Source organism: Diadema antillarum, unplaced genomic scaffold, assembly GCF_040938485.1.
Source record: "Diadema antillarum isolate AM-2024a unplaced genomic scaffold, OU_Dant_1.0 scf00000015, whole genome shotgun sequence".
NCBI lineage: Eukaryota > Metazoa > Echinodermata > Echinoidea > Diadematoida > Diadematidae > Diadema > Diadema antillarum.
The window spans coordinates 3,396,947-3,420,656 of NW_027270904.1; the positions used below are offsets into that span (position 1 = coordinate 3,396,947).

General features: G+C 39.7%; 1 protein-coding gene across 2 annotated transcripts in view; it reads left to right on the forward strand.

The window, feature by feature from the left end:
• Positions 1 to 1,825: 1,825 nt before the first annotated feature.
• LOC139724809 (importin subunit alpha-7-like) overlaps positions 1,826 to 23,710 on the forward strand; it is a 34,556-nt gene continuing 12,671 nt past the window's right edge. The window contains exons 1-3 of one of the 2 annotated variants that reach the window (XM_071635935.1): positions 1,826 to 1,931; positions 3,217 to 3,357; positions 14,631 to 14,711. In XM_071635935.1, coding sequence (XP_071492036.1) covers positions 3,235 to 3,357; positions 14,631 to 14,711 — 204 coding nt within the window. In that variant the 5' untranslated portion in view covers positions 1,826 to 1,931; positions 3,217 to 3,234. The remainder of the gene's footprint in view (positions 1,932 to 3,216; positions 3,358 to 14,630; positions 14,712 to 23,710) is intronic. The other variant, XM_071635943.1, reaches the window with a different exon arrangement.

The following is a 23,710-nucleotide window of genomic DNA, read 5'->3' on the forward strand; positions in this document are numbered from 1 at the left end:
GCTCGCTCCGCTCGCTCGGGCTCGGTCGCTTCGCTTCCTCGCAGGCTAACCGCCCCCCCTAAGATGAAATCCTGGCTACGCCGTTGTTATACGGTGAAGAGAAAATATCCTTGATATTCAAACTGTTCTGTTTTCTATCTCGTTTTAAGGTCATGCGTAATATTTTTGACTTGACAAAAGGAGATGAGTATTCGAGAGATCGAGAGGGAGGCAGAGATTAAGAGGGAGAGAGGGAGAGAAGGCGGGCGGAGGAATAGGAAGAGGAGGGGGGTAAATAAGACCTTACCAACTGCAAATGATCCGCCCTGGAGAACGGGAGTGCATAATGCTGGATGACGATTAATTTAATGTTGACATAATTTTCAGTCTCACCATGCATCCCTCCCTCCCATTCAAGAAACAAAATTCTATATATGGACCTATTTTCTTTCAAAATCCTAAATGTGCTGGATATTCAGCACCTCACTTGCATAGGCGTCTGAAAATGATAACGATATCTGTATAGTGATGAGAGTAAATAGTGATGACGACAATGATGATGAAAATAATGATAACAATATTTAGTAAAGATGATCCTATAACGAGATGTAGATCTGCGACGCTAATCCTATAGGCAGCTATAGGTCCCATAGGCATGCACATCATGCGCGAGACATTTTCGTTTCCAGCAGTTGCAATATCCAATTCAGTCAATTATTCGGGGGTCGAGTTGAGCGCGTCATAAAAATTTGCGCCGCAAAAGCTCGCTTCTATCGCGGCCCCCTGTGCTAGACCCTATGGATCTCATTCGGCCCTATGGACGTGTGATATACAACTGTTACATCTAACTCATTCGGCCCTCTGAAAGAGCTCTAAAAGAGCAATAACATTGAAGAGGCTGCCCTGAGTAAACAAGGCCATAAAAATCATCATTTTCATTTTGATGATTTATGTATGACTTGTATGCTATTCATACGATCTCATTTACGCCTTCATCATCATCATCATCATCATCATCATCATCACTATCATTGTCTCAACAATGTTAGCATCGTTATGATCGCCATAATTTCCGTAAGTAGGCCCTATGAAGTTTTTCCTATATCTTTTGGTGGCTTCCGCCCGTAGATATAGCCTAGTGACATGATTTTGACACTTATCACAGAACGACTACAGGGAGATACAATTCGCTCGTACGGGGATACCTCCCCTAGATAGATGGATCGATCCCGGGTGTCCCAGTCAGTAGTGTAGTCTGATCTTGATTAAACTGTTTTGGGGATCATTATTTCTTAGAAAGACAAAGATCCGAAACTGAGGTAGGGGCTTATAGGGCTTATCTCCGGGAAAAAAAAAAATGGAAAGAGAGAAAGAAAGAAAGAAAGAAAGAAAGAAAGAAAGAAGAAAGAAAGAAAGAAGAAGGAAGAAAGAAAGAAAGAAAGAAAGAAAGAAAGAAAGAAAGAAAGAAAGAAAGAAAGAAAGAAAGAAAGAAAGAAAGAAAGAAAGAAAGAAAGAAAGAAAGAAAGAAAGAATGAAAACTCGCTGAGGCCCAGAGGGCGCGAGGAGATAGATGCTTATCATTGGAAGTACGATGGATGACGACCATTGCCGGAAATGAACTCGAAATTTGGATAAGTTTTCCTGTGAAAGACTAGCCATGCGCTCTAATTTTTTGCCGGTAGTTAGACGGAAAGACAGTCTTTTTACTTGATTTTGCTGCTCTCTTCTATTAGACTGCAGGGTGCCAGTGTGGCCAATACTTCAACCTACACAAGTATACAGATTATAAATAGAAAACGGCTGTACATAAGACTTCAAGATTTCATTATGCACACGACAAACGTAACGCAAAGGGAACGAAGCACACGTACGAAGACACCGCAGTAAACTGAACTGGGTGGATCAGACTGAAACCCGCCTTCTGAAACTCGAATAATTCCATTTTACGCTGCGTAAGTGCCGTGATGTGTACATATTTCGATTATTTAGTAATTGATTAAGTGAAAATGCAATTTATAAATGTATTCATCGACCGCATGCATGCGAAATCTATAGTCAAATGTATGAGTATGACTGTCGTACTCTTGAGTCGTAATGTGCAAAAGTGGATGAGAAGTGAATATGGCAATGGGGAACTACGTAGGCTGCGCGATAGCATGGCACGTCGTGCATGCAAGTAAATGGTGCTATGTGTAGGTTAGGGGGTGCACGGCCCGTGACGGGCGTGCTGTCTCGTATTCCATCCATTCATTCAAAGATCGTTTTCATCGAGTGAGATTATAGCCTTGTGTTTTTCTCTTTATCCACTTCGTTGTTGTTGTTGTTGTCATGTAATAAACGTAATTTACGATTTTTTTGATGATGATAATGCATTGATTTGCAGTTGTGTGATACTGGTGGTGACTGCACATTTTCACATGTGACATGAGCCATGTCATGACTCGCTCGTGATTGTCTAGAATCGTGATCATGTTATTTTATGATGGTACAAACAACAATTTGAGTAGATCTAGTCGAGTGCTTTCCCTAGCTTGGGCCTACACATCATTGCATGGTAAATGCCAATGGTGGCCTGTGGCCATACAGTTGTACCTCTAGGCTCTACATGTGCCATGCCCATGGCCATGGTTTCTTAACTGAATGATTCTGCAGCTTCACAGAAAAAGAAAAAGAGAAGTCTTGATTCTTTGATATTGTGCATGTATCAATGATGTAATGATGTAGTCTAGAGTATTGCAACTGTTTGTGGCAGGGCACTTTCATTCATCAATTAAACAGCTAATGAACAGCCATCATGTGTGCTTAGTTCCACTTTAGAACCCAAGCAGGAGTTATAAGTGTTATGAGAAGTGACACCTGATTGGGCCCTTTCATCAATGAATGAAATGGTCCCTACTGCCTACATGTAGGTGCCCTGCTGTACAAAGCCTGTTGCAAACAGGATATTTCACTTCTATATGGCTATAACTATAATAAATCATCAGGATCTGGGATACTTGTTTAGTTGTTTTGTGGTTATGTTGTGCCAATAAGTAGATTAATATCCTTCTCTTTGTACTGTAACACCCTCCATAAAATTTAAAATGTTAATTTCTGTTGTGTGACCTTTCCAAATATCAAAGCTGAATGTACATTGTATTTCCTGTGATCTCACATGCCATTCTATCTTTTACTTTAATTCATTCGTTTATTTATTTGTGTCTAATTTTTTGCTCCACAATTTACCTTATACCCCAGAATAGAAGAACACAAACCATGGCTAGCTCAAACAAAGAACACTTCAGGTTATTCAAGAACAAGGCTCTAGACTCGGAGGAGCTGAGGAGGAGAAGGGAAGAAGTTGGGATCCAGCTGAGGAAACAGAAGAGGGAAGAACAGGTGAGATATACTTTGTTATGGCGGAGATGAAAATGGTCCTGGTCCTGAATGAAAACAATTAGGATGTCTGGAAAACAGTGAGTGTGGGATGACAGATTTTGATGCCGAAAAGTGAATTCAAAGTGAACACTTCCATTGACATAGCCATATTTTGTGGATAAGTTCTTTCTTATTCCCCCCCCCAAAAAAAAAAAAAAAAAAAAATTAGATAAATAGATAAATAAATAATAATAATCTTCCTAGTCACCGGAATGACTTATAGCTTACTGAGGTTTGCACAACAAAGCAACCACTAGTGTGCAAATGGTTCTCTATATATAATGCATTGTTGTAGAAACGCATGAAGTGAAAACCTATACCTTCAAGGGAAAATAAATGTGAACATTTTATTAAAACTGGTTTCATGTGTGTTGAGTGCCGAAAGTGATATGATTAGCACACTCAAAAAACTTGTAGAAAGCCACTTCATAGGATCTGTTTGTTTCAATCATTGGCTATTTGGTTGTTTGCATGTCTGACTTTATTTTTGTTGATTGATGAGGAGACATTCAGAACATGTGACATCTACAAGCAATTTAAATTTTGTGTTTCTGAAGGATACACCAAAGTTTTCTACTGGAATCTGAATTTTGCATTAGAAAATAGAACAAAGTTCCGATAGTTGGTAACCAACAAAACAAGCATGCACACATAAAACACACACACACATACGTACATCACACACACACACACAAACACACACACACAACATGCACTGTTGTACATGTGTACACTTGTAATTCATCTGTGCAAGGATCACATGATAGCTCAAGGATTTTACCACGAATGAAAAATGATTTGCTCTGATACTCCGTCCAGAGGACTGGACTGTTTCTGCACATCTTATCTTGTCCTTATGGATTTTCGGTTTGTTGTGATAAAATGTGTTGTAAAAAGCAGACTTGTACATACAGCTGAGTGGTGAGTGCGATTGTTGATGCTGATGCTGGTATGTGTGGGACATGTTTATACATTGGCTGCATGTACATGCATTGTTCTTTTCACTGGACAATACAATTGTACATTATATACAGGAACTTGAGTCTTTCATACAGGTAACCAGTGCCTTCTTCCAAAATGTGACAGTCAATAAGGCTGATGTTATAAATGCATGACCCTCATGTATGTGTACTTAGTTCAAAGCCTTCAACTCATTTCATTATTATTCATTCAACCAAAAAGCAACACTGTATATCAGGACAAATACAATGCAATACAATACAATACAATACAATACAATACAATACAATACAGTACAATACAGTCCAATACCATGCATAATGAATTGACTCGGGGGAAAAACAAGAAAGAACAGAAAATGCTACACGCATCAGTTGAATAAACTCATAGAAGAATGTGAAGTACATGATGTATGGAAAATGACTGGGACAATGATACAATAGCCAGATCTATGTCAGAAAAAGGCAGTGTTTTGTGATTGAAGCAGTTTGTATGGCGTGTTAAGAACAAATTATGAATACAGGAGACCTCCGTCCTTGTTGATTATTATGATTACTCATTGAGCTGTTCCCTCTCTCACTGGTTTCTTTCCCTTTTTGATAATAAGAGGAATGTATGCTGATCATTGCATTATAAATCCTCAATTTTAAGGTTGTTTGTTTGTGTTGTGAAGTGTAGTACACAGTCATGTGCAGCACTCAGGTATACTGTAAACACCTTTAAACTGTGGAGACACACTGGTCATGGAGATCGGTTGTTGTGTAATGCCTGCAGTTGTAAAGCTGAACAGATCACAGAGATGGCAAAGAAATTGAAGGTAATCATTATTAAGAGGACTGTACTTGCATACTTGGATGTACTCACAAATAAAATGTTGGGGCCTCATTCACTGGAAGAATTCTACCTTTTAAAGACAATAAAAAGTTTTGGTACCTCAAAAGTGTCCTTGAATTTCCTTGTCTTAGTTTGTGTTTCAGGTTAAAGTACCTTTCATATAACTAACACTGTGAGACTTACTCGCCCCAAAGTGCTCTCATGTCTTAGTAATCATGCAATTAACTGCGACCAGCAGCCCCATACGCATAGCGACCAGCAGTCCCATACGCATAGCGTAATCGGGCTTCGCATTGTAGCATTCAGGATCATGACAGATTTAGTATCGCAGGGTAAATGTCAACTTAAAATCCCATAAATTCTTCAATTTGAAGACTTACCAATTAAGTTGAAGTATTGAAAACAGGCTTCGGGCAACGTTTGGTTCTGCCTATAGTCCCTTTCTGTTCGAATTGATGACTGAATGTGACTCGGTCGACAGGACCTTAGGAGAGCTACATACAGTACACTGAATACTACAGCCAGTGCATGCGAACACATCACATGCACACAAATTTCAAATCCATGAACGGATAAGATGTTTGTGTGCGCATGCGCTGGCCATGGTATCCAGTGTATGTACTAGTAGCTCTCCCAAGGTCCTCTCGACCGAGTCACATTCAGTCATCAATTCGAACAGAAAGGGGCTATTGGCAGAACCAAACGTTGTTCAATACTGTTTTCAATACTTCAACTTAATTGGTAAGTCTTCAAATCGAAGAAATTTTTGGATTTTAAGTTGACATTCACCCGCGATACTAATTCTGTCATGATCCTGAATGCTACAATGCGAAGCCCCATTACGCTATGCGTATGGGGCTGCTGGTCGCAGTTAGCTATGCGTACAATGGGCTGCACGCTGCTGGTCGCAGTCGGTGTTTTCGTACAATATTTATCGACGCTGTACAGCGTTGGCTCTGGTACGAAACCATTATTGCATGATTACTAAGACATGAGAGCACTTTGGGGCGAGTAATTCTCACAGACAACGTACTTTAACCTGAAACACAAACCAAGACAAGGAAATTCAGGGAAGCTTTTGAGGTACCAAAACTTTTTATTATCTTTAATATTAAAGACATTGACTTTTGTGGCATGGGACCTCTACAGTGGACAGGTTTACTTTTCTGGAACAAGGTAGAGATGAGAAAGGCTGTGGAGCAGGGAGAGAGGAGAACCCCCCCCCCCCCCCCCCCCCCCCCCCGCCCAAAAAAAAAAAAGAAAAAAGAAAAGAAAGAAAAAGAAAAGAATATACTCCATCATGGGGAAAAATGGCAGAAGTCACTTAATAACCACTGCATCCTTTATATCATACATTGTACTTTGTAGGTTTGTAGACATTGACTCAGCATGTAATCAGTCACTCTGAGTCAACACATACTGCCACTACGTACCTTGAACCTTTGGAGGAGTACATGTAATTCCTTCAGCACCTTGCCCAATAAACTAGACTGTGCTTTGCTGGTTGATTCATTTGCAAATGACACACACATGATATGCATACGTAAAGTTCTACAATTGTACACTACGTATATAAAGAGCAGAGCAATATTGTATTCCACGTAATTTGGAAATTGGTATTAGAGGGAAATAAATTACACTGTAGGCCCTACACTTGTACATGTGGCATTTCTGAAGGATGTGCAAGTTTTGTCTTTAAATGATTTGAGAATCATCAAATTAGCTATAGATTGAGCTTGTCAGTAAAGTTCTGTAAACCCTGGTTCTGTCAGAAATCTTTGTGCAATCATACAGAGAGAAACTAGACATTTTAATAGGTAGTAAGGTGAAAGGTCAGAAGTTAAGATCAAAATTTGGAGGAACACTTCATGAAATTCACCCAAATTTGGTACAGTGATGAAGTGTGATTTTGGCGATAGATCCAGTGAAGGTCAAGGATTGATTCTTACAAATTGTAAGTTGTTTTCCCCCCCCCCTTTTTCCTCAATGTAACTCTAGAAATGATTGAAAAAGTGAATAAATTATGATAGAAATATTATAATGGCTAACAACTGAGGAACATTCAATTGTATTCATTAATTGTAATGTGTAAGATTTTCTTTGAGATACCAGAAAAAAAAATGCAATAAAGTGTGGGAAAACAGAATGGAGAAACATGCAGATTTATTGGAAAATGAATTTGCTGTCCAAAGAAAAGCATGCAAGAGAAAGGGAATTAATAAAGAGCCGACCTCCTATGTAACTGTGCCAATATGAAGAAGAATCACTGAGTGACCCCTCTGTGCATTTTGCTCGCCTGTAGGTCTGGCGTTATACAACTCATTAGATTTCTATCATCTGCTTGAACTACTGTAGTCTTAATCCCTATTTTTAGAATCCTGTGGTACTGTAATCAGTATACATGTATGAATGCCCTGTTGCGCCAATCTGAATTTTCTCAAAACTTTATCCATGAAGTGTTTCCTCTTGTTATGTTCCTTCAATATGACATTGCTCCATATTCGACTTTTTATGTTTTTCCAACCGTTTTTACTACATATTAGTGTATACTGATGCACATAATTCATATGATTATGCCGACACTTTGTTGAATTTTACTTTGCTGTGTTGACAATTGAAAGCAGGTAAATAAAACTGAATTGAACTCTGTATCTCGAGAGAAACCATTATCCTGTGTATAACCAGAGAAAAAGGGAAGTACATAAGAACATTTCCCAGAATGTGAATAATTCTGACACCACTGACTGTAAATGTGAGTGATTTGATTAAATTAAGAAATAAAAAAATTCAGCTGCTTCTTTATGGAAATAAAAATATTGATGCAATCCTTCATGTATGACCTACTGTATCATCAGGAAAGCTATAATCAGCAAACCTTAAACTTCCAGTTTTTAGTCTACAGTGTATGACAACTTGTCAGATGCGATGTACTGGTATTTGAAATGACCAATGATAGTAAGATCAGCGTGAAATGCAGATTTGGCAAGGGTGCTGGTCACCAGAAAGTGCTGGCTGAAAGAACATATGCCCTGAAGTTTATTTGTATGGATTCCGGCATGCAGGAGATTGTGCATTTAAACTCACTGAGATAAATACAGCGTGTATATAAAGTCTGCAGCCACATGCTTCAGATAAACAAAAGTTTTCTACGAAATGATATTCTTTTAATAGAAATTAAAATATGTGCTACAGCCCTGTATGCTTATTGAGAAAATATCAAATTATTTGTCTTTCATGGAAATCACTGTATTTTGCAGTTTTACCAGTTTTAATGTATTTTGCATATAAACCTAATATTAATGGAAAGGAATGTGCAGGTCAGAATAACGTGGTCTGTGCCTGCAGATTCAGTCCATGCTTTGTTGCAGTCTCGTAGATACAGTGTGTCACATGCTGGAGGCATTATGTTTTTGAGTTGTCCGTCCGTCCTTCCGTCCATCCGTAATGAATTTTGTTGACAGCGTAACTTAAAATCTTTAGAGGTATCCTAATGAAACTTGGCATGTATGTGTATTAGGGGGTGAAGTTGTGCCTATCAACTTTTGGATGCACATGCTCAAGGTCAAAGGTCAAAAGGTCAAGGTCAAATATGTAAAATTTCACTATTTCCACCATATCTATGCAATGCCTGAAGATATTTTCTTGAAACTTAGTGTATACATGTATTACCCAATTTAGATTCTCTGGTGAAAGTTTGGGGTCACGAGGTCAAAGGTCAAAGGTCAAAAGGTCAAGTAAAAATATTAAAACTTCACTTTTTAGCTCACCTGAGCCGAAGGCTCTAGTGAGCTATTGCGATCGCTCTTCGTCCGTCGTCCGTCGTCCGTCGTGCGTAAACTTTTTACATTTTCGTCTTCTTCTTGAGAACCCCTCGATCGATTTTCACCAAACTTGGCAGGTAGCATCCCTAGGGGGATAGAATCTCAATTTGTTCAAGTGGGCACCATACCCCACCTGGGGGGTCCCCAGAGGGGCCCAAACCCCCCAAAATTAAGGAATCTTAAAAAATCTTCTTCTCTAGAACCAGAAGTGATAGAGCTACAATGTAAGTTAATACTATGAATTAAGTACATTGATGACTGTAGTTTTAAGTTTGTTCATGGCGGAATCAGGGGTGCCCCCCTTGGGACCCAGGGGGGGGGGGGGGGGGTGGGGAGGGGTCCTAACGGGGTCCAAATTGTACATTTTCATCTTTTTCTTGAAAATGCCACTATGAATTTTCACCAAAGTTGGCAGGTAGCATCCCTAGGGGGAAAGAATCTCATTCCCATCAAATGGGCACCATGCCCCACCTGGGGGGCCCCAGGGGGGCCTAAATTTGGACCGAAATGGTAAATTTTCATCTTTTTCTTGAAAACCCTATCACAAATTTTCACCAAACTTGGCAGGTAGCATCTCTAGGGGGATAGAATCTCAATCCCATCAAATGGGCACCATGCCCCATCTGGGCGGCCCCAGGGGACCTAAATTTGGACGGAAATTGTAAATTTTCATCTTTTTCTTAAAAACCCTAGATCACAAATTTTCACCAAACTTGGCAGGTAGCATCCCTAGGGGGCTAGAATCTCAATTCCATCAAATGGGCACCATGCCCCACCTGGGGGCCCCAGGGGTCTCCCCCCCCCCCCCCCCCTCCTGTAAGGAATCTTTACAGATTTTCTCTGGAACCAGAAGTGATTGAGCTAAGTTGATACAATGAGTCAGTATATTGATGACTGTTGTTTTAAGTTTGTTCATGGGAAAATCAGGGGTGCCCTACCCCCCCCCCCCCCCCCCACCCCCTTGGGACCCAAGGAAGCGGGATGGGATGGGGGGGGTCCAAATGCGGGCCTAAATTTTCATCTTCTTGCTGAAAACAACATACTGTAATGGATTTTCACCAAACTTGGCAAGTACAACTGTAGCATTCCCATGGGGATAAGATTTCAAAGTGTTTGAATGGGCACCATGCTTTCCTTGGGGGCCCCAGGGGATCCAAACCTCCTAGATTAATGAATATTCTATAATATTTTTCTCTAGTTCTAATTAAAAGTGATAGGGCTTTAAGTCTTTTTTTTCCCCAAGCTGCATAATCCAACATTCTATAAAGTACAGTGTACTTGGTAGGTATTTTTTACCATTGTGATGGAATATGTAAATGGACACCATGCCCCCACTCTCAAAGCTACCCCCACCATAAGTTATTCCACCATAAGTATGTTCTCAGGTACCGGTAAGAGTGTGCAAGAATGCATGGAAGGTGAACTTGCGATACTCAGGTGAGCGCGTGACCCCCAGGTCTCTTGTTTCTACATATACCTTGGAAATTGTTCAAGGTATCTTCATGGAACATAGTATATATACATGTACTGACAGGCAGTGATTATCTAGAGAATTTAGGGTTCATGGGGTCAAAGGTCAAAGGCAACACTTCAAAATTCTACTATTTCCGTCATATTTATGCAATGCCAGCAGGATTATTTTTTTTTTACACTTGGTGTATGCATGTACATGTATAACCTAATAGAGATTCTCTGAAAAGTTTCTTCTTTTTTTTTGCCTCAAAGGTCAAATGGTCAAAGATCAAGTGAAAGTGCTGAGAGAAACAAGCTTTTTCCTCCATATCTCAGAAGTGGCTCAAGTTATCTTGAAACTTAATACATATTTATGCATGTTCTGCCTGACAGTGATTATCGTATGAATCTTAGGGTCAAAGGCCAAATGAAAATGGTAACAATTTACTATTCAATACAGAAATTGCACTTTTTCTCCCTACCTTGAAAATTACTCAATGCATTTATAAACTTATGAAGGGGTCAAAGTCAAGTTAAAGTCCTTAAATCCCCAAATACATGCTCTTGTATTCATCCAATTAAACCTAGGTCAAGGAAGGTGAACATTCAACACATCTGTGACAAACTTGTCATTTTAATATTTTGCCAATTTTGTGAAAATGTAATCACACATTGTCCACATGTACTATAGACCTAAAATGAGAATCATGCATTATGGCGGAGGCGTACCAGTCGCCTATGGCGACATTTCTAGTTAGGACATGAAGTTGCGCACTCCAGGTTTTTTATCCGGGTGGTATTCCCCCAAATATGCTTTGGGCTTTACCTCTTTCTGTGCCAGGGACTTTGGACAGTGTGCACAATGCTATGGGGGTTTTCTGTGCCAATTGGCACTCGCATCACACAAGGGGTTTTAATAATGTAGACAATGCAAGCCACACATGGAATTGGGTACATGTCCCTGCATGTGCCAGTGAGATATTTTACACCATGTCTATGTTGACAGTAGGGTTGGCAAACTGAATACCCGGTATTGTAGATTCAGGCATGTCCCACCCTGTTGCAGTGCCACAATGTGCAGCTGTATAATGTACTGGTATACAGTACTTGGTGAGAAATATTATGATGTTCATAACAGGGCAGACTGAAGGTTCATTGTCATTTCCTCCGGAAAACATCTCCCCTGTACAATATACTGTAAAGTATACACAGCCCAGTTGTTGTCAAAACGAGACAGGGCTGTACCAGGGTGGTGCACAACAACAAATGTACGTAGATGCAACTCATCACATGTAGTGCTGGTGAACAAAGAGCATGTTATTTACAATCTTGTACAAACTAATGATACTTTTTTCTTTCTTTCTTTCTTTTTTTTTGGGGGGGGGGGGGGGCAATGGGGGGGGGGGGGGGAATATTACCATAAATGAAACAAGAGTAGAGAAATGATTAATTTTACTTATGTTTGCTGTGTGGGATTTGCAATATTTGGGTGTATTTATTCTGATTCTTGTTTAATATTTGATGTACAATAAAAAAACAAAAAAGAACAAACAAGGGTGATTTTAGTGATTTAGTTAACAAGGCTTTGTGAACTACCATTGTACCAATTTCATATGGTAGGCCTGCATTTTACACGAAAGCTTGGATTATATGGAAACAAAATACGATTTATCATCAACCCTTGTTTTGTCATATTGTGTGCATTACAGTGTACCTGGTGATAGGTTATGATTCACAGGAACTGTATTACAACATGAATCTCTTTCGAAACCTTGATAGTTTCCTAGTACACATTATACACTGTACGTCAAAGCCCAACTCTCCTGCAATATGCATGCCTGTGCTGTAAGGCCTTATTGAGCCCTGCTCTTTCCTTCACCTTTGACCTTTCCTTGAGTTTCCCTGTTTACCTGATAGCTCAGAAGGATGTACAGTATCTGTGCCTATCAGGCATGTATACAATTACTGCATCAACACACGCATGGCTTGCTACATGGCAGATATGGGAGGAAGAAAAGGTCATACGTACTGTGGGAGGTGGTGAAACTGGAATTATATGCCTAGTCATTTTGGCAGTTGCAATGGAGTGTGAAGGTGTTCTTTAAACTATCATGACAAAATGCCTTTTTCTTTCTTTCTTTCGTTTCCAAATATTGATCTTGCCTCACCATGTTGGAGAAGGTGCCTTGTGCATTTCAGAACAATTCATTCACCACACATTGTTATGTACAGTATGTGTTTATAGACTCAGTAGCGTGAGGGAAGAAGGGTCACTGGTTTGAATTGATCCTCATTCATTGCCCAGCGGGGTACTTTGTACGTTCAAAACCATGACTTACACAACCTGCTTGCCCATCAGTGAATATATATGCATCGAAATTTATGCTCATGGGCAACATTCAACACCAGTTGAGATTCTTTGGCTGTGTGTACCCACATAGAGATCAGTGATAAAACTACACACAATTCAAGGAAAAAGGAGAAGGTTGGAAAAGCTTGGAGCTAAGAGAGAGAAGTGAGGAAGACGTGAAATTCGAAAAGATGTATCACAAAATGAAGCGAGAGAAAAAAATTCATTTAAGGATTTGCTTAAAATTCAGCCATGAGAGAAAATTTCAGAAGAAAAGCTGTAAGCAAATACAGTGTATCTTTAACCCGTTGAGGACGAGTTGCCAGTATACTCGGGCAGGCGTCTATGGGAAATACCTGTTGTAGCAAAATCTGTCCGTCCTCCATTGCTTTAAAGGGATATTCCAGACGATTTTCATAATTTCACATCATGTAGTACATAAATCGACAACGCCATGTATAATTTGTGGAATTTATCGTGGTTCTTGAGCAGAGAAACAATACTTTGAAAAACCTTACAACAAATTACACTGAACAAGTATGATGACATAGGAGGTTCACATATTTCAGAAATGTAGCAGTGTAATTCCATTACAATACCGCTAGCTTGCGAGTTCACCTGTGCATAATCTTTGCATGCTTTCTTCTTTTGTTCTCCTTCCTTGAGCCCCAACTCATGCATTCTTATGGTGACTCTGCCATGTCATAATCCTTGTTCGTTGCAATTTGTTCTAAATTTAGAAAATATTCTTATTCGTCATCCCAATTATCATAAATTCTGAAACTTTGTCCATAGTATAGCTAATTTATAGTTGCTCAAATTTAAAAAATCTGAAAATCATGCGGAGGTCTCCTTTAAGGTTGCATTCCAAAAGTAATAGGGCCATGGCAATGTGACAGCCCATAAGAGCTAGAGCCATAGTTGATGCATTTTGAATTTAGCATCGCTGTATACCGGCATTATTAGGCATTACAACGATTTACAGTGTATGCATAAAATCTTTAATATAGTGAATAGTTTGGTCAATTTTTCAGCTTGGTTGCAATGATGCACATGGGCTCATTGTGTAAAACGTTGCAGTATTACTGCCCTCGTACACTTTTGGAAGCTGTTTTTTTATGCCTTTGCCACGAAGTGGTGCCGGAGGCATTATTATGTCGTGCAGTGATTGTACATTGTAGTCATGTTCTACTGCCCAGGGCACAGGTCAGAAAGGAATTATGAAGAATTGGCATATTATGATATGAATATTGTGTTCCTGAACAGGCTGTGTAAGCATGTAATCTTGAACCATTTGATCTAGATTAAAATTGCTGTTGCTCATTGAATGAATGAAAGTGGGATCATTATGTTGGAGTTTGTGTTACACATACAAGATTATAGTACGCACATCTACAGAGCTGTCATGCAGTATGTTTTACCATAATTTGTAGTGTGTTTATTCCTCCACCACCAAGTGTCGTCGGAGGCATTATTTTCTTTGTACCAGATGAATTAAATAAACATTGATTTGCTGGAAAATATGAATATTCCAACATATTTATTTGGTATGTTGTGTGCAAACCATTTCCCAATTTTGAACCCAAAATGATATGTTTTATGCTTTTGGAATGTGTTTTTTTTTTGTGTGTGTGTGCACCAAGTTTGCTTTTTTGGTCTGCAGAGGTTACCCAGCTCTATATATATGGACTCGTGCTGTGTAATTCAATGGACATTGCCTTCCAATAATACAGCACAGTCTCTTCAGTGAGATTGTACATTGAAGAATGTGGAGATATTGATACAGTGTTTGTTGTTTTTGTTTCTTTTGTTTGCAGCTCTTCAAGAGGAGGAATGTGGACGTTGTTCTGGAACCTCCCGATATCACGGTTCAAGAGAGCTTCATAACTTCCTCACAGGTGAGCTGATTATTCTTATTCTCATTTAATGTTTTGAAATGTTTGTAAATATGCTCTATTTTTTGTAACGCTTCTCCACAGCAATGCTTATCTCTCAAATAGTTGAAATGTGCTGTGTGTTCCAGGTGATGATGTCTTGACATGCAAATGCACTAAACATCAAAACATCAAGGTGGTTTGTACAAATGGCAATGTATCTCGTGAGCAAACCGATAATTTTACGAAATAACGAACTCGCTGAAATATTGCTTCCGATGATGCAGATACAAAGTAGTGTGAAAGGGGAGGGGGGAGGAGTAGTGCTGACTTTGCTTCTTTTGTAGAAAGGGATGGTTCTCCATTGCAAAAATAATCACTTATAATATTGGCTAATTGTAGTCTGGATTCGTGAAATGTCATGCTCATGAAATGCAAGGCTGAAATATTGTATTAGGAAGGGGATCCGAAATCGTAAGTGAGCTTGGTTTTGGATGTATGAAGTACAACTGTATTATTCCTTTATGGCATCATGATTTATTTCAGTGACAAAGTATTTAGGTAGAGGCATAGTGTATTCAAGGGATTTCAGTAGTACATGTAGTCACTGAGTGTGGTGTGGAAAATGAAACGAAAACAAACCCTTTGCAACTGATTGACAAATTGCCCTACATTGACGTAATTAAGCACTGACTTGATCAGTGTTTTAGTAGTAGCCATGATAAAAAATCATGGGCGTACATACTCGAGCAGGATTCGAACCCACGACCTCCTGACCACCGGACAGGCGTCATCTCCACCAGACCACCGAGCTTTCGTCCGACAGCAAGTGTTGGTTCTAATCCTTATAGCATGCAGCGGGTACTGCTTTATTGTTATTCAAATTCATGAAATACTTCTGTCGAGATGTTTTCATTGCAACTGATTGACAAAGTGGTTTGATAATTACGTCGATGTAGGGCAGTTTGTCAATCCGTTGCAAAGAAAACATCTCGACGGAAGTATTTCATGAATTTGAATAAAAACAAACCCAGTAAACGGGGAAACATTGATCATATTCAAAGCAATCGCTTCCTCGGACTGCATGTGGCGAGGGAAGTGACGTCCGTTCACGTGATATCTATAATATACACACAGCCTGGAGCCGTGCAAGCAGTCACGCAGTCAGAATCATGACAATGTAGAAATCCCATTTGCTAAATAGACCATTTTGTAAAATATGGCTCATGTGCACATTTCAGAAATTTTTTTTTTCCTCAGTTGGTTAGGCACTTCACTCCTTTCAAAGAGACATAATGCGTAAGGTTGCTCGACGTAACCTAAATATGGAATTTGTGTTCAAACAAAGAACGAATCTGCATAGACCAGGTGAGCAGAGAAGCCTCTCAGTCAAAAAGTCGAGAAACATTATTTCATTTGTATTGTATGCAGTAACAAACAATTTCTATTATTGAAAGAAGAATATTATTCAGAGGGGTGAAGGTTCAGGTGTAATTTTCTTCAGTTTGTCTCCCTCTACAAATTAAATTTGTTAAGATCGCAACTGCTGATCCGTAAATTAACAAACATGTCGGAAAAAAGGAACCAGCGGGACTCGAACCTGTCATCTACTGCTTTCCGGGCAGCGACACTACCACCAGGCTGTCCCTGGTTACCGGAAAAATGAAAGAAGAATATTATTTATATGCTTTGTCCGCCCTGGACTACTTAACATAACAATGTCGGAATCTTGGAGCTTGGGTATTTGTTCCATGTTCATCGTGTCACTGCCGGTAACCAGGGACAGCCTGGTGGTAGTGTCGCTGCCCGGAAAGCAGTAGATGACAGGTTCGAGTCCCGCTGGTTCCTTTTTTCCGACATGTTTGTTAATTTACGGATCAGCAGTTGCGATCTTAACAAATTTAATTTGTAGAGGGAGACAAACTGAAGAAAATTACACCTGAACCTTCACCCCTCTGAATAATATTCTTCTTTCATTTATATGCTTTGTCCGCCCTGGACTACTTAACATAACAATGTCGGAATCTTGGAGCTTGGGTATTTGTTCCATGTTCATCGTGTCACTGCCGGTAACCAGGGACAGCCTGGTGGGAGTGTCGCTGCCCGGAAAGCAGTAGATGACAGGTTCGAGTCCCGCTGGTTCCTTTTTTCCGACATGTTTGTTAATTTACGGATCAGCAGTTGCGATCTTAACAAATTTAGTTTGTAGAGGGAGACAAACTGAAGAAAATTACACCTGAACCTTCACCCCTCTGAATAATATTCTTCTTTCATTTATATGCTTTGTCCGCCCTGGACTACTTAACATAACAATGTCGGAATCTTGGAGCTTGGGTATTTGTTCCATGTTCATCGTGTCACTGCCGGTAACCAGGGACAGCCTGGTGGTAGTGTCGATGCCCGGAAAGCAGTAGATGACAGGTTCGAGTCCCGCTGGTTCCTTTTTTCCGACATGTTTGTAAATTTACGGATCAGCAGTTGCGATCTTAACAAATTTAATTTGTAGAGGGAGACAAACTGAAGAAGATTACACCTGAATTTCTATTATCATTGCCAAATACCAGGCTTTGATAAATATTTCGTTGCTGTCAAGGGGATGTCCTGGCAAGCACTATTAAGGATTATGTGAATTATCATTACATCACAGATGCTTTAATATCTTATTGAATTTAAACCAACTTTCCTGTCATGGCATTGGCAAATCACCCTTTTTTTTCTGGCTCATGTGCAAAGTCAAACTACGAAATGGCTTTTAGACATGAAATTTGGTTGCAATGTAAAGGGAAAACAGGAGCAGTAGGTGTTATCACACTGAATTGAAAAACACAAGTCAGTCATCAATCATGACTGTGACTCAAAAACAGCAAAAAGTCTTGGGAGAGAATATTATTGAGCTGTAACAGCCGTTGGATTGCCAGCCAACGTGACTGCTTGCACGGCTCCAGGCTGTGTGTACATTATAGATATCATGTGAACGGACGTCACTTCCCTCGCCACATGCAGTCCGAGGAAGCGATTGCTTTGAATGTGATCAATGTTTCCCCGTGTCGAGGCTGAATCACACAGGATGCACATTGCATTTCACTCCTACTACTTCCCCCCTGGCAGGAACCGCTGAGGTGGAAATACGTAGAAAGAGAGAGGGGTAAGTCAGGGGGGAGAGATGGGGAGATGTACACCCTCAGTGGATCACGGGAGAGGTGCAAAGTTAACAGGATGACCACAAAATTATTCACCATCACTCACGATAGATGTTCTGTTTCTGACACACTGAATTTAAATTTCATTCAGATGACTGCTTATATTCCTTTGATGTTACAGACCTCTGAAATTAAATGCACATGTCGAAATTAGTAATTTTCAAGATTGTGATTCATCCACTCTAGGAAATTTCATCCATCCTGTTCAAGTTGAAAATGTGTCGAGGCTGAGTGAAGCTTTTTTTTTTTCTCACCTGTTTACTTTCCCCCTTCACTTCCCTTTTGCTTCCCTTTTACATTGTTAACTAGAGAGGGGCCGTCAAAGGCGGCAGACCCACGCCTTGTACAAAGTCGGGGTAAACATACTGTGCATTCGGTCATCTACCAGAATTCGGTCACTTAATTGCCAGTGTCCTTTATCACCAGCCAGTGCGTTCTACCAAAGATCGTACACTGAAGTGTACGATCTTTGGTTCTACAGTCACATCACACGCAAATCACATCATTTCACATACGGTAACACTCATTCACCACAGGAAAGTCCTTTAGTCTCCTCCAAAAATCCATCGAAAATCCCAAATTCCACCGTCAAAAGTGCAGATTCGGAACTTTTCCAAACGCGCGCGAATAAAGTCCAGTTTTAAGAGTATTGTCTACGCGATGGGTCGCCGAAAAAGCACTAAAAATCGAGAAATACGCCGTTTTCTTGCGGGATATTTTGCTTATAGCAAGCCGAGAGTGTGTTGATATCAAAGGTCGTATGAGTGTACGATCTTTGATGGTATCCACAAAAGCGCAAAAGAAAAACAAAATTTACGTACCCCCTAGGCAATTACCCCTATGATTAGTGTCTACGGGAATTATTCAATGCAAGGGTTAAATGCAAATGTCTACTGCACCAGTATTCGGTCACCAACGAGCGCCGCAACGTCCCCGATGCTATTTTGCACCAACAGGGTAGAGCGCGATGCATTTTCAGCGGCCTTGCACACGCATTGACATTGAGCGCGCATATCGTGCAGTGTGACTGCGACCGAGCAAATGCTCCTCCAACGAAAAAAACAATCAATTTTAATTTGAAAAATCATCAAAATACGGGCCAGTTTGTGACGACGGAGAACGAACTTTCATAAATCCAGAAGGACATAGTCCTTCAAATAGGCCTAAACGTAAATTTCGGAATTCTTACGAACATTTGAGCAGCGAAGTCCGATCGTTTGGGAGTTTATGTTTTCGTATGGTAGCGGAAAATCGCAAAGTGAGAAACGGAAATTTTCGGAGTGGTCACTATACCATGAGGTCAAAACTTAAAGGTCGCACAGAATTTGCAAGGGTCAACCGATTATCACCAAAATCTAATCGATTCTTTCCTGTCATTATCCAGACATCCCCTGAACATTTCGTGCAAATCCGTTTACCTGTTCTCTTGTTATCTTGTACACAAACAAACAAACAAACAAACAAACACACAAACAAACAAACAAACAAACAAACAAACAAACAAACAAACATACGGAACCCTTTACATAACCCCCTGCCGATTTTCATCGGCGTGGGTAATAATTGTGTAGAGTATGGGAGCAAACATACAATGTATGAACTGAAGATACATGTAAACTCTGCATGGTGTAGTGTTCTTTCGTGTCATGGAAAATGCATTTGAGCCAAGTCAGCATCAATGAGCACTGTGGTCACCTCTGGTTACCTGCTAGTGTCCACTAGAAATATTCTGTGGCATTGATTGAACAATGTTCCTTCAAGGGCTAATTTGTTTTCTGATACATGTACTAAAAACTCAGTCCATTTGCTATATGAAGCTCTGAAAGAGTGCCAGAGGTGCCACTTTTCTCTACCTGTCTACACCTGGATGCATCACTTTACAATACTGTCAAACCAGAAATGATTGCATGCATTTTAATTTTGTGAATTTTGCAAGAGCCGAGATTTGTGAGATTAAAGTGGAGGTGAAAGTTCATGTTGCAAAAAAGGTCATCGGCTCAAAATCGCAAGAATTTCATGATGCGAAAATATCTTGCTTTTATTGTAGTATCTTTATTTTGTTATGCAAAAAAAAAAAAAAAGTACAGCCATAGCTGCAAAAGGATGTGACAGCATAGTGTACCTTTAAGATACATCAGTTGCAGCTGAAATTATGACTCCTTTCTCAAATAAAATGTCACCCAGTCTGCTGAATACAGTAGGAATTACAGACAATCATGCTTTACAGGGCATTTTTCTACAGTGAGTATTTCAATGCTGCTTTAACCTGTTGAGGACAAGTCCCGAGTATACTCGGGCAGGTGTCTATGGGAAATGCATGTTGTAGCAAAATCTGTCCATCCTCAACGGGTTAAAATGAAAGCCAAGGTTTAAGCATTAGGTGGGCGTCTTGGTCACAATATTTACATTCAATTTCAGTTTTCTACATTCAACATCATTCATCAAAATCTAAAGAGTACACTTCATACTCAAACTATGAAATCTTGTAAAAGTGTTTAAAGGGGATGGCTAGTAACCGATCAGTAGGAATCAGTGGGGATGCTGAGGGATGATTGTTCCAATTCTTGTGGGATCCATTTAAGAGTACATTATATATCTACTGTTGTGTGAAAATTGTTTGCTTCAGAACGTTCTCATATTCAAGTAATGTGCAGATTAATGCCCCGTCACTGACCAGGGACGCTTACCTGGAAGCATTAAACTGCACATTACTTGAATATGAGACCGTTCTGAAGCAAATAATTTTCACACAAGAATAGATATATAATGTACTCTTAAATGAATCCCACAAGGATTGGAACAATCATCCCTCAGCATTCCCACTGATTCCCACTGATCAGTTACTAGCCATCCCTTTTAAGGTACTATCACTTAAACAAAATATTGCTCAGATATTGGAAAAGAAAACAGCCAATTGATAAACACTCTATGAAAATCACATGAGTATAACTTTGGATTCGTCTTTAGGAATGCCAAGGTATTCAAAGCAAAGCAGTTTGCTTTTTGGCATTTTTTTGCTCTGTGCTGAGGAAAAACCTGTGATTGGAAATATTCTTAGCTCACAAAGAAATGAGCTGAAAAGAGAGATTCATTGTACTATTGTTGAAGGGGAAATGGTGTGAAGGATATTTTTAGGAAAAGGGAAAGTGTTTGTTCTGTGATGAGATGGCTTGACAGCAACTTGTTTATACCCTTAGTACAATGTACCTCCTTTTAGTAGCAGGAAATATTTTGACAAAGTGCTTCCATCTACAATCACAGTTGATACCAAATGTTATTTTGATTGAATTTTTGTTGGGATCTTTTTTCATACCAATTTGTTTATCAGAATGGGTGTTGTTTGTATACTTTTATTAACAACCTCTTTGCTATTCCAAAAGTGCTTTGTTTAGTTATGTGCGTGGAAAAAAAAAAGTGGGACAAAGTACATTCATAGTCCATGACAGAAGTATTTTACTTTGTTACGCAATGCAAGTCTAAAATCCCCTGTTATTGACACATACTGTGTAATGTGCATGTAGACTCTTTTCAAAAGGGCTCTCCCCCCCCCCCCCTCCCTATTTTACTGTAGGGTTTGAAAAGAACAAGGAAAGAAATGACTTGCAGCTTTTGTAATTGTAATCCTACCTGAACTTTGACATTCCCTGTGTTGCACACACTGTTGGGTAATAATGAGTACAACTTCGTGCCGGTAGAGTTGTGTGCATTGAACGTGCACTACATACAAGTAGTGTACATAAAGCAATATTGTCGTACACAGGTTGTTAAAAAGCAGATTGACTGCACACACAATGCATGAGGTATAGAGAGTGTGTCCATGGTTTACATGCTTATTCTTCAGTGGAAAAAGCCCTAGAGCTATCAGAGGGCATTTTGTGACCCAGGAAACTGAGCGCAGTCCCAACCCTGGACTGGTGATAAAATTGGTTCACACTGGATGTGAAAGAATGTTTACACATACGATACACATATTCCCCTTCAGACCAGTGTAATGGTGAAATGTTTCTTTTCTTACAGAACCGAGCAAGGTATAGTTATGAAAAATTGACACTGTTTTACTGTAAATATAGTCAAATCATTACATCCTTCATTATACCCCCGCCAAACGAAGTTTGAAGGGGGTATATAGGAATCAGCGGACTGTCGGTCGGGCGGTCGGGCGGTCGGTCGTGCGGTCGGTCGTGCGGTCGGTCGGGCGGTCGGGCGGTCGGTCCGTTGCAAATCTTGCGTCGCGAACTACTTCCTCAGTTTTCAACCGATTCCCATAAAACTTGGCACAGATGTGTGCCTTGGGTTGTAGATGTGCAAGACGTATTTTTTGACAGTACCCAAAAGTACGTTGCCATGGTAACGGCATATTATGGGCAAAAATGGGTACAAATCTTGCGTCGCGAACTCCTCCCACAGTTTTTGATCAATTTTTATGAAATTAGGTACAGATGTTCATCTGAATATGTTAATGTGCAAGACACATATTTCCGCAGTGGCAAAAAGTGCGTTGCCATGGTAACGGCATGTTATTGGTAAAATATAGGGCAAAATGCTTCATGGCAAAACTGCTTCATCAGTGTTCTTCCAATTCTCATGGAATTCATATTGAATGTTTGTCTTAGGATATAGGTCAGCGTGACACATTTCTTGACAGTGACAAAAAGTATGTTGCCATGGTAACAGCTCACATATTATGAGCCAAAATGATGGAAAATTTTGTGTTGCAAACTACTTCCTCAGTTTTTGCCCAATTTCCATGAAACTTGGTACAGATGTATGCCTTTGGTTGTAGATGTGCAAGATGCATTTTTTGACAGTACCCGAAAGTACGTTGCCATGGTAACGGCATATTAATGGCAGAAGATCAAGGAAAGATCTTGCGGATTTAACTACTTCCTCAGTTTTTTGACCAAAGCTTATGAAATGTGGCACACACAATAGTCTTGGTGGGAAGATGTGCAAGACATATTTTTTGGACATGTCGGAAGCTGCGTTGCCATGGTAACGGCATTTAAATGGCAGAAGATCAAGGAAAGATCATTCCTTGGGTAAGACTGTCGTCACGGGGCGGGGGTATTAATCACCTTAAGTGATATTTCTAGTTTTACCCTGGTATTTGCTCCTGCTTGATAAATTTTGCTACAATTTTTTCCTCCATTTTGTATTCATTTTTATTTATGTCACCTTGTCTTCAGAGTCGTTTTTCCTATAAAAGGAAACTGACAGAAGAGGTGGATGAAAAAATCAAAAGTTGGTGAATGCCCCAAGTTGTTTTCATATCCTACTGCAAGTCATGGTACAATGACATGGAACATCTGTGACCCCAGATAAGAGTGTTTATTACAGAAAATACCCTTAAAGGGATGGTACAGTATTGGTGGAGATGAAAATTCGGCTTTTAAACTTTTGCGAGATACCAAGAAAACACTTATGATATAGTACAGAGCATACCATTTTAAGAGGAATTCAAAGTTTATTTGATGAAAATCGGGTTTGGAATGACTGAAACATCCAAAAACAAAGTAAAACAAAGCGATAGTAGTAAAGTGTGGGTCCCACACTTTATTAGAATTGCTCTTTTTGGATATCTCAGCCATTTCAAAACCAATTTTCATCAAATAAACATTGAATTCCTCATAGAATTACATGCTCTTTCATATTTCATAAGAGGTTTCTCATTATCTCACCAAAAAATGTTAGAAACCTGAAATTAGGTCTCAACCAAAACTATACGATACCTTTAAACACTAGTGTCACACAAGCAAAGCCTCGTCAAGTTTACTGTCAACACATTGATGATTTCCTTTCTTCTGAGAAAACAGAAATTTTGCA